Below are 11,305 nucleotides of genomic sequence, written 5' to 3'. Positions count from 1 at the left end.
GGGTTTCACCGTGTTAGCCAGGATGGTCTCGATCTCCTGACCTCATGATACACCCGCCTCGGCCTCCCAGAGTGCTGGGATTACAGGTGTGAGCCACCGCGCCCGGCCTGATTAAATGTTTTTATCTCTGCCCTCCCTGTTTCCTACACACACCTTGGGCAAGTCAGAATTTACTTCAGCAAACTGAAGGGGAAGAGTCTGTATCTGAGATTTTCCCTCCAGATATTAAAAAATATGGCTGTTTACAAGTTAAGTGCTCACTGATAACCTTTACCGTAGTACTTAAGCATGGATACCCCGATACTCACATTAGTTACTATTTACTGAGCACCTGCGCTGTGCTAGGTAGGTCCTTCATATACAATCTCTAATTCTACAACCCTGAAAGACCAGGGCTCAGAACCTGCACAGGTTATACTAGTAATGAGTGGCTGAGATCTGAGACTTGCAACAAGCTCTAACTGCAAAGCTCATGCTGCTTTTACTTTAACACATTGCTTCCTTCCAATATGGAACTACTTATTCCTCAGTTGTCCCTTTTCATGGCAAAGGTAGCACCTCTTCCCACTTTCAGGAAAAAGATCAGCTGTGTTTCTGTTGTCCCAAAGTAGCATGGAGGGTAAAACAGTGCCATTTTTTGCCACCCTCCTGTTTCCTGGTATATATATATATATATATATTTTTAAAGACGGATTCTTGCTGTCTCCCAGGCTGGAGTACAGTGGCGTGATCTTGGTTCACTGCAACCTTGATCTCCCAGGTTCAAACAATTCTCCCGCCTCAGCCTCCTAAGTAGCTGGGATTACAAGGACACGCCACCACGCCCAGCTAATTTCTATATTTTTAGTAGAGACAAGGGCTCACTATGTTGGCCAGGCTGGTCTCGAACTCCTGACCTCAGGTGATCTGCCCACCTCGGCCTCCCGAAGTGCTGGAATTACAGGCATGAATCACACACCCAGCCTGTTCTCTGGCATAGTTTCTAGGAAGGCACTTCAGCAATAACCAGGAACAGTCTGTACTTGCAGACAGCTCCTTATCTCAACTGCTAATCAGGGATTCCATTTCCTGGATAAACAGTGGTATCATCTCATGCCCTACTGCTTCTCTGCAGTTCTTTCACACTTTGCTATGGTTTTTCTTTTCAGATGCCCTTAAACTATATTTAGGCCATTCTGGCACAGACCCAACTATTTCCTCCAACCTTACATTTACCATTAAGTAGGTGGCCATGTGACCAAAGTGCAAAAAATGGAAACTAACTTATCCAAGAGCTTCTAACATAAACAGCAATGCTAAGTAGATTCAAAGCAGAAATCGGTAAAACCATCTATCCCTATGTGAAGCAAAACAGATTTTGAGATACATATAAGACAAGCTGAATAGGAAGTTCAGATGACAATAACTGATTTACTAAGGGATTTGGGCAGATTTCTTACCCCTGAAACCAGAACCACAGTGGGAGCACTAGGAAGCAGCTGGGGATGCCTGTCTTAGTCATTCTGGCTAAGAATGCCTCAAAATCAAATGTGATGCTGTAGCATCATGATTCCTAAATCTGCTGCCTAAGCAGATGAATCAGCAGGGACACTTATTAAAAACCTAGATTCCAGGGATCTCAAGAAGATTATGATTCATTAAGTTTGAGATGGTGGCCTAGGTAGCTATCAGCAGATGATTCTTATAACCAGGTAAGTCTGAGAAAGTAGTTAATAAACTTACAGATTTTAGAACCACTGATAACACTATGAATTTTTTTTTTTCTTTTTGAGATGGAGTTTTGCTCTTGTTGCCCAAACTGGAGTGCAATGGCAAGATCTCGTCTCACTGCAACCTCTGCCTGCTGGGTTCAAGCGATTCTCCTGCCTCAGCCTCCTGAGTAGCTGGGATTATAGTCGTCCACCACCACGTCCAGCTAATTTTTTGTATTTTTAGTAGAGACGGGGTTCACTATGTTGGCCAGACTGGTCTTGAACTCCTGACCTCAGGCGATCCACCCGCCTCGACCTCCCAAAGTGCTGAATTATAGGCGTGAGCCACTGCGACCAGCCCTCACTATGAATTTTTAACTTGATCCTAATCTCTACCTAATATCTAAAATCTTTGTCTATTTTGGGGGATTCTTCTCAAAACAATTCATTTGCCTTAGATAGGTAGGCTGGGTTTCAAGCTGAAAAACATCTACATAATATTCTTTTCTTTTTTTTTGGAGACAGAGTTTCACTCTTGTTGCGCAGGCTGGAGTGCAATGCTGCGATCTCAGCTCACTGCAATTTCCACCTCCCGCGTTCAAGCAATTCTCCTGCCTCAGCCTCCTGAGTAGTTGGGATTACAGGAGCCCGCCACCATGCCCAGCTAATTCTTGTATTTTTAGTAGAGACAGAGTTTCACCATGTTGACCTGGCTGGTCTTCAACGTCTGACCTCAGGTGATCCGCATGCCTCGGCCTCTCAAAGTGCTGGAATTACAGGCATGAGCCACCACGTCCGACCATTGTTTTTTGATTTTGAGACAGTCTTCCTCTGTCACCCAGGCTGAAAAGCAGTGGCACAATCTTGGCTCACTGCAACTTCCTCCTCCTGGGTTCAAGTGATTCTCCCACCTCAGCCTCCCAAGTAGCTGGGATTACAGGTGCACGCCACCCACTACATTCGGCTTTTGTATTTTTAGTAGAGACGGGGTTTCACCACATTGGACAGGCTGGTCTCAAACTCCTGACCTCAAGTGATCCGCGCATCTCAGACTCCCAAAGTGCTGGGTGGCTCACACGTGTGAGCCACCGCACCCAGCCCATATCTTAATAGCTTTAGCGTATACCCGCCAAAGGTTGAGATAATTTAACCCCGATATTCTAAAAGCATACCGAGGTTAGAGACAACCACTTTTCATTAGTTCTGGAATGGGGAAGTTGGAGTTAGCAGGCCTGAGTTTAAACACTTTGTCATTTATTAGCTGTAATGCTCCAAGGAAGCTGTTTAACCTCTGAGCCACAGTTTCCTCATTCGTAAAACAGGGGTGAAAATCCCCACCCTCCAGGGTTGTGTGTGGATTACAGATAATGTATAAATACAAGCAAAGCATACAAAAGCACTCAATATTGATTCCATAGTCATCTACCACACTGATGATGTTTTAGTCAATGACAGACTGCCTATATAACAGTGGTCCCATAAGATTGTAACAGTGTATTTTTACAGTACCTTTTCTTTGTTAGATATGTTGAGATCCACAGATACTTATTGTCCTATTACAACTTCCTACAGTATTCAATAGTAACATGCCGAACAGGTTTACAGCCTATGAGCAATAGGCTACACCATACAGCCTAGGTGTATAGTTAGCTATTCTATCTACATTTAAGTACACTGTGATGTTCACATGACAAAATCACCTAATGACACATGTCTCAGAATGTACCTCAGAATGATGATTAGCTGATGCATGGCTACATTTCCAACTGATTCAGGAAAACATGGCTCTATGTGCTATTTCATTTTTTTATTTTTTATTTTTTTGAGACGGAGTCTCGTTGTCACCCAGGTTGGAGTGCGGTGGTGTGATCTCGGCCCACCACAACCTCTGTCTCCCAAGTTCAAGTGATTCTCCTGCTTCAGCCTCCTCAGCAGCTGGGATTACAGGCACAGGCCACCACACCCAGCTAATTTTGTATTTTTAGTAGAGATGGGGTTTCTCCATGTTGGTCAGGCTGGTCTCGAACTCCCAACCTCAGGCAATCTGCCTGCCTCGTCCTCCCAAAGTGCTGGGATTATAGACATGAGTGACCATGCCCGGCCTCTATGTGCTATTTTAAAATTCTCTCAATACATTAATTCTCCCGTACCTCCAAATTATAAAAAAAAAATGAACTCTACAAAAAGCTAAGAATCATTAAATAGATAACAGCCCAAACATCAGAGGTATAAACTACAGCATTCTCCTATCAGAAATAAACAAGTCAACAGCGGATCCCTTTTAGAGATGAATCAAGTAGAAAGTTGTGGCCATGAGTCAGTTGCCTTCACTGCCAGAGACAGCAGTGTTCCCCTGCCTCTTGGACCATTCCTGGATCCTTTGTAATACATAACCCAGCTCCTGCCAATGATTACTACAGGAGTAGAAGAGTTTCACACCAATGGACTTGTTTTTCCTGCTGGGCTTTCACCCACAGGTTCTTACGGGATCAGCAACCCTGACACCCTGAATCTTTTCAGCACCTGTCGATTATTTAGGCAAACATCATCATTTACATGTGAACTTTCCCACCTCTACCCAACACAAACCTTGGAGGGCTGAACCTTTGTTGACTGGGCAATCCCTTCTCCAGTAGTTATGACCTGTTTCTGAGGGGACACAGCTATCATGTGACCCCCTTTCACAGTCACATACTGCGGGAGTGGTGACTGGCTGGCAGCTCCTGTTGCGGGCACGTGAGGTGCTTCACCAGGTTCCTGTTTGATGATTACCTTGCAACAAACATGATAATGACACTGAATACACATCCATAAACATCCCATTTTATAAAGCTGCTAATATCTGAATCTCTTCTGTTTGCAGGGATTAATGAATTGATGAAACTTGATCTGTAAAGAATGACTCCACCAGAAGGGTAAATATACATACTACTTAAACACATTCCATACCAGCTATTAAAGGGACCAATAGTAGGATCTGAACTTGATTCTGTGCTCCTGTAATAACACAGTTACTTGTTTTAGAGACTGTGGCAAATGACAGCAGAGAGAAACACACACACACTGTGCTCCATGAATTCCCATCTTGCTGGACTCCAACGGCTGCCCTGAGGACATCATTAAATACCTAGAAGCACATCTCAGAATGAGAAGCTGAGACCTACTAAAAAGTAACATGTTGATAGGCCAGGCGAGTTGGCTCACGCCTGTAATCCTAGCACTTTGGGAGTCCGAGGTGGGAGGATCACAAGCTCGGGAGTTCGAGACCAGCCTGACCAACATGGTGAAATCCCGTCTCCACTAAAAATACAAAATTAGCAAGGCGTGGTGGCGCGTCCCTGCAATCCCAGCTGCTCAGGAGGCTGAGGCAGGAGAATCGCTTGAACCCAGGAGGCGGAGGTTGCAGTGAGCTGACGCGGTGTCACTGCACTCGAGCCTGGGTGACAAAGTGAGACTCCGTCTCAAAAAAAAAAGTAACACGTTGTAGGGGTGGTGTCAATCAACTCCAACATGCCACAAAAAGTACTATGACTTCTGGGATAATATCCTAATACATACTTACTTTTGTGAAAGCTCCAAGTCCTCCTGTTATAGGTTTGGGGCTTTGAACCTTAGGGTGACTCCCAATTGGGCAAAGAGGTGGCATAGACGCAAACAAAGAATCCTCCTGCTGCGTGTGTAAAAATACATATTTTACCATCAGGATAAATGGGTGATTTCAGATCGTTAGTCACTTGTATTTAATACAAACCTGTGACATTCTCTAGCAATATAAAGAAACAAAAGACTGGCTGGGTGCGGTGGCTCACGCCTATAATCCCAGAACTTTGGGAGGATGAGGTAGGTGGATCACCTGAGGTTGGGAATTCGAAACTAGCCTGACCAACATGGAGAAACTCCGTCTCTACTAAAAATACAAAAATTAGCTGGGTGTGGTGGCACATGCCTGTAGTCCCAGCTACTCGGAAGGCTGACGTAGGAGAATCGCTTGAACCCGGGAGGCGGAGGTTGTGGTGAGCTGAGATCATGCCACTGTACTCTAGCCTGGGCGACAAGAGCAAAACTCCACCTCAAAAAAAAAAAAAAAAAAAAAGAAAAGAAAAGAAACAAAAGACAAAAAGACATAAAAACCTAAAACTCCCTGGGGTCTTCCAAACCTCTACACCTGCATTTTAACATTGCTTTAGAAACCAAATGCAAAGAAAAGCTGTAACTTGGAAACAAGCTGCTTATCTGTGTCCTGCTGTACGCTGGAAAGACTTCTAACTTACTACCCCTAATATTTGGTTGACTTTATTGGTCTTCCCTGATAGTAGGTAAACCATTAAAGGACAGGGACTGTATTTAGTTTATTTTATATCCCTGGAGCCTAGGTACTAAATAAATAAAGATGTGGGCAGCTGCAATGTTTCAGTAAATACTCTCTTTTAATAGTACTCACAATTAATTTGTAAAATTTACTCAATGAGGCCGGGCGCGATGGCTCACGCCTGTAATCCCAGCACTTTGGGAGGCCATATAAAAAAAAAAAAAATTTACTCAAAACTGGCTGGTGCAATGGCTCATTCCTCTCCCAGCACTTTGGGAGGCCAAGGCAGGCAGATCACCTGAGGTAAGGAATTCGAAACTAGCCTGACCAACATGGAGAAACTCAGTCTCTACTAAAAATACAAAAATTAGCTGGGTGTGGTGGCACATGCCTGTAGTCCCAGCTACTCGGAAGGCTGACGTAGGAGAATCGCTTGAACCCGGGAGGCGGAGGTTGTGGTGAGCCGAGATCACACCACCGCACTCCAGCCTGGGCGACAGAGCCAGACTCCATCTCAAAAAAAAAAAAAAAAAATTTACTCAATGAACACCTAGAATGCAAAGGAAAATTTTTCAATAAAAACTTAAAAAACAAAACAAAAAAACTTGAATAATTTGGCACAGGCAAAGACAACAAAAGTCAACATTCAAAACTTCCGTAGTTTCTCTTTAATTCTCAAATATAAAATGCAAATCTCAGAGGCAATCTGTGAAAATTCAGAAACAAAGAACACTTCTTGAAGGCTGTAGAGTAAAATGATCACTAAGAAACAATAAAAATTAAACCAGCAGGGTTAAGACTTTCAAGATTACTATAATTCAGACATTCATATAACAGTGCCAACACACTGCACAGAAGTTAGAGAACAGCCTCGCCTTGGAGCAGAAAATCATTCAGTATCATCATTAGCGTCTAAATCAAAGAAATGCTGTGTTAGGCACCAGTCATTTGACTGGAACAGGTCAGATCATATTTGGAGTTGTAAATTTTAAAGGATTGCTTACCCAGAAAAAGGGGAGCAGGGGAGAGACTCTGTGGAGGTAAAAGGTTAACACATGGAAAAGGAAACACTGACGTGCCCCAACTTAGGATGGGGTTGTGTCTGGATAAACCCATCATAAGAGGAAAACATCACAGGCCAAAAGTGCACTTCTGACTTCCCACATTTTCACCGTATGGTGGGTTTATCTGTATATAACCCCAGCGGAAGCTGAGGGCTCACTAAACGCATATTGCTTTTGCACTAAGGTAAAGTCAAAACATTGTAAGCTGGACCACTGTAAGTTGGGAGCCATTTGTATATTTACTTCTTGGTGGTGCAAATACAGAAAAGATAGGAATGTGCTGTCAGATGAGTGTTTTTATATTTTTACATTTTTTTTTTTTATGGATTAAGGAGTGGAAAGTTTAAGAAGCAAAAGAAAGGGGAGAGGACAGCAGCTCTGTTGCAAGACAAAAAGGTGTCCAAAAGGGAAGAGGTCAGATGAATATTTTTATAAGGAAATATTTTTAACAAACTATTCAAATAAATAAGAAAATGAATAATCTTATCACAGTAAGTTTTCAAATTGATACTGGGTGACTATTTGACACAGGTGCTGTGAAGCATTTTTGACACTATGAAAAGATCCGAGTGAGGTAGTAAAGTCTGCAGTAGATCCAAGTAAGTTAGTAAAGTCTGGAGGTAGTAAAGTCTAGACACCTAACAGCTTGAAGATTCCATTTTATGAAATTTGCATCATCAACTGACACATTCTTGCTGAGGCTGAACATACTATGTTCAGAAACCGGCAAAGTGGCTGGGTGCAGCTCATTCCTGCAACTGCAGTACCTTGGTAGGTGAGGTGGGAGATCTCTTGAGGCCAGGAGTTCAATACAGCTTGGTTAATACAGGGATCCCCCACCTCCATTTGAAAAATTATTTTTTTAAAATGAAAAGAAAAAGAAGCTGGCAAAGTGTAATAATGCAGTAAGAACGTTACCTTGACAGTAGATGTTACAAAACTACTTCCATGAATTTTAGGAACAGGGGAACCTGTTCCTTGGGAGACCTGACAAGCCGTGGAGATCTTGTTTGTAGGACTTCCTGAGAAGCAAGGCACAATTAAAAGTAAAATATAAACAAAGTAAAATTTACAAAATGTAATTTTAAAGCATTTCCACCATCCTCCCTTCCTTCCCACTATTTATTTTTCATTTTTAAGGGTTGAAAAGTCATTGTTAAGGCTGAAACTAGTATGGAAAAAAACCCTTAAGGACCCATCCCCATGAAGCTGACCTCATGCTCAACCTGAAGAAGGTAAGAAGCTGGTAAGGACATGCAGAAGAATAAGTAGTAAAGTCACTTGTTTTAGACTACTTGTACAATAAAGAGTAGCATATTCTTGTATATTCTACTCCTTATACAATAAAAGACACTATAAAGTATTCTATTTCTATGCTCTACTCCTTATACAATGAAAGATACTATAACATAATGATACTGTTTAACAAATGTGCCAGAATACATGCATTCTGCTAGCTCCTTCAAAGTAGTTTCACCAGAAAGTTATGCCTATTCCAAAATGCTGCCAACATTATTATTATTATTATTTTTTTTCATGCGACGGAGTCTCACTCTGTCACCTGGGTTGGAGTGCAATGGCCTGATCTTGGCTCACTGCAACCTCCACCTACCGGGTTCAAGTGATTCTCCCACCGCAGCCTCCCCAGTAGCTGGGATGACAGGTGCACGCCACCACATCTGGCTAATTTTTGTATTTTTAGTAGAGACGGGTTTTGCTATGTTGGCCAGGCTGGTCTCGAACTCCTGACCTCAGGTGATCCGCCCACCTTGGCCTCCCAAAGTGCTGGGGTTATGGGCATGAGCCACCGCGCCTGGCCAACATTAAACATTTTATATTCCATTTGTACAACTGCCTTTAGGGTCCGAAAAAAATGTAGTCATATTATCTATAGTCAACAAGTCAAGACCCCAAATAGTATTTAATCATTTACTCCACTTACCAAACTTGCCTCCAAAGACTTCTGGCTGATTCCTAAAACCAAATGTCATGAAATAACACCTATTTGGCATCCCTAAGTATGTTCAAAAGATACTGGGTAAGCCTTGAACACAGTAATTTTTAAGGGCATTCCACAGTTATAATCATTATTAAAGTTTAGCCTTTCCAAAAATAAAAACTGCTTGGAAAAGCCCAACATACATTCATGTGTTAAATCCAATAGGTTAAACAAACAACAACAAAAAAATCAGTCTCATTATCTTATAATTGTCCCTTTTATTTCATTTGTCTTCTGCTTCTCTTAATTAGAAGTGAAAGCTACAGGGAAGTTTGTAGTTAGGAGCTTGTGTTTAAATACAGGTTGAACAGGGCCGGGCGCGGTGGCTCACGCCTGTAAATCCAGCACTCTGGGAGGCTGAGGTGGGTGGACTGGAGTTTGACACCAGCCTGGCCAACATGGTGAAACCCTGTCTCTACTAAAAATACAAAAATTAGCTGGGCGTTGTGGCACACGCCTGTAATTCCAGCTACATGGGAGGCTGAGGCAGGAGAATTGCTTGAACCCGGGAGATGGAGGCTGCAGTGAGCCGAGATCACACCACTGCACTCCAGCCTGGGTGAAAGATCAATAGTCCGTCTCAATAAATAAATTAATTAATTAATAAATAATAAATACAGGCTACCTGAAGGGAATAAATAAAATAATGTTAGGGAAAGCATTTCAAAAAAACCTAAAAAGCATGATACAGTTGCATGGGATTATAGTGAGGAATACGGTGAATCCAAGGATGACTTCTTCCTATTAGAGTTCTCTTTAAAACTGAAGGTTTCAATTTCTCCTCCCGCAACCAGAATGGGTCTTCTCTGAAGAAAATAATATCACTTTTTTATTTGACTGGGGAGAAATGTATGTGGCCCACAAGGTTAGCAAAAGCTTCTTTGGAAGCGGTAGTAACCACATTGCTTACAGTCCCCCAAAGAGTAAGTCTTCCAAATGAAAACAAAATCAACTGTTCTTTTAAGAACACTAATTACGGCTTATTTTGAATTTTTAGAAATTAAAAGAAAACTCAAGTAAATTCTAAAAAATGCAACTTTTACAGAGTAAATCTCCCCTCAGAGGAACAGTATTGGCTTTCCTTTTATGTATTCTCTCTTCTCGTTTACAGGAGATTTCATTCTCCAATTACATGGCTACCAAGTAACGGCAGGATTACGTTTTTAATAAAAGATCAAACCCTTTGGATTGTACAAATATTGATCGCATACACACCTGTACTGGGAGTGCTGGCTCCAATCATCTGTCCCGACTGCTTGTCCATGATAACATAAGGATTATTAATAACAGAGCCGGCAGTGCCTTGCTTCACGTGAACTGGAGTGGAAGTCGGGGTTCGAGGCAATGGTGATGGGCTCGGAGTTGATATTGGGGAACCTTATTAATTAAAAAGGGAGAACAGAAACAAAATACACATATTCAACCCATGTAAGATGTCGAGGACAAGGAAGAAGGTCAGTGCCACCAGAACAAAGGTAACACATTGGGAAAATAAAATGGAACTGCATGCTCCCGGTACTGAGCAGCAACAGGAGTATAGGGGAGGCAGAGGATGTGTATGCTTCATGCTCTGCATCCTTATCCTTGGACCAACAGCATCAGCATCACTGAGGAAACTGTAAGAAACAGATTTTATGGTCCCATCCTTGACCGACTGAACATAAATCTGCACTTCAACAAGATCTCCTGGTATGCACGTTACAGTTGAGAAAGCAGTGCTTTACACAGCAGTGCAAAACTGCCGAACCTTTTTTTTAACTGCTGAATCTTGATATGATAAATCTTTTAACACCACAGGCAGGCTGTTATAGTACTGGTTATACTCAAAGACACTACAATTAGGGAGAAAATTAGTAAGTGCCAGGCGCGGTGGCTCATGCCAGTAATCCCAGCACTTTGGGGGGCTGAGGTGGGTGGATCACCTGAGGTTGTGAGTCCAAGAGCAGCTTGACCAACATGGAGAAACACTGTTCTCTACTAAAAATACAAAATTAGCTGTGTGTGGTAGCGCATGCCAGTAATCCCAGCTACTCGGGAGGTTGAGGCAGGAGAATCCCTTGAACCCGGGTGGCGGAGGTTACAGTGAGGCGAAATCGCACCATTGCCCTCCAGCCTGGGCAACAAGAAAGAAAGGAAAGAAAGAGAAGAGGGGCCGGGTGCGGTGGCTCAAGCCTGTAATCCCAGCACTTTGGGAGGCCAAGACGGGCGGATCACGAGGTCAGGAGATCGAGACCATCCTGAC

General features: G+C 42.7%; 1 protein-coding gene across 1 annotated transcript in view; it reads right to left on the bottom strand.

Annotated features, from left to right (window-relative positions):
- Nucleotides 1-11,305, bottom strand: part of YEATS2 (YEATS domain containing 2) — a 95,962-nt gene that overhangs the window by 44,515 nt on the left and 40,142 nt on the right. Inside the window, exons 11-14 of the mRNA XM_011945805.1 lie at nt 10,279-10,440; nt 7,983-8,086; nt 5,254-5,361; nt 4,281-4,463 (exon numbers count right to left, since the gene is read on the bottom strand). Of these exons, the coding sequence (XP_011801195.1) occupies nt 4,281-4,463; nt 5,254-5,361; nt 7,983-8,086; nt 10,279-10,440 (557 nt within the window). The remainder of the gene's footprint in view (nt 1-4,280; nt 4,464-5,253; nt 5,362-7,982; nt 8,087-10,278; nt 10,441-11,305) is intronic.

This window comes from Colobus angolensis, unplaced genomic scaffold (assembly GCF_000951035.1).
Source record: "Colobus angolensis palliatus isolate OR3802 unplaced genomic scaffold, Cang.pa_1.0 Scaffold245, whole genome shotgun sequence".
Taxonomy (NCBI): Eukaryota; Metazoa; Chordata; class Mammalia; order Primates; family Cercopithecidae; genus Colobus; species Colobus angolensis.
Note: the sequence above shows the minus strand (reverse complement) of the source record. Positions and strands in the feature narration are given on the sequence as shown.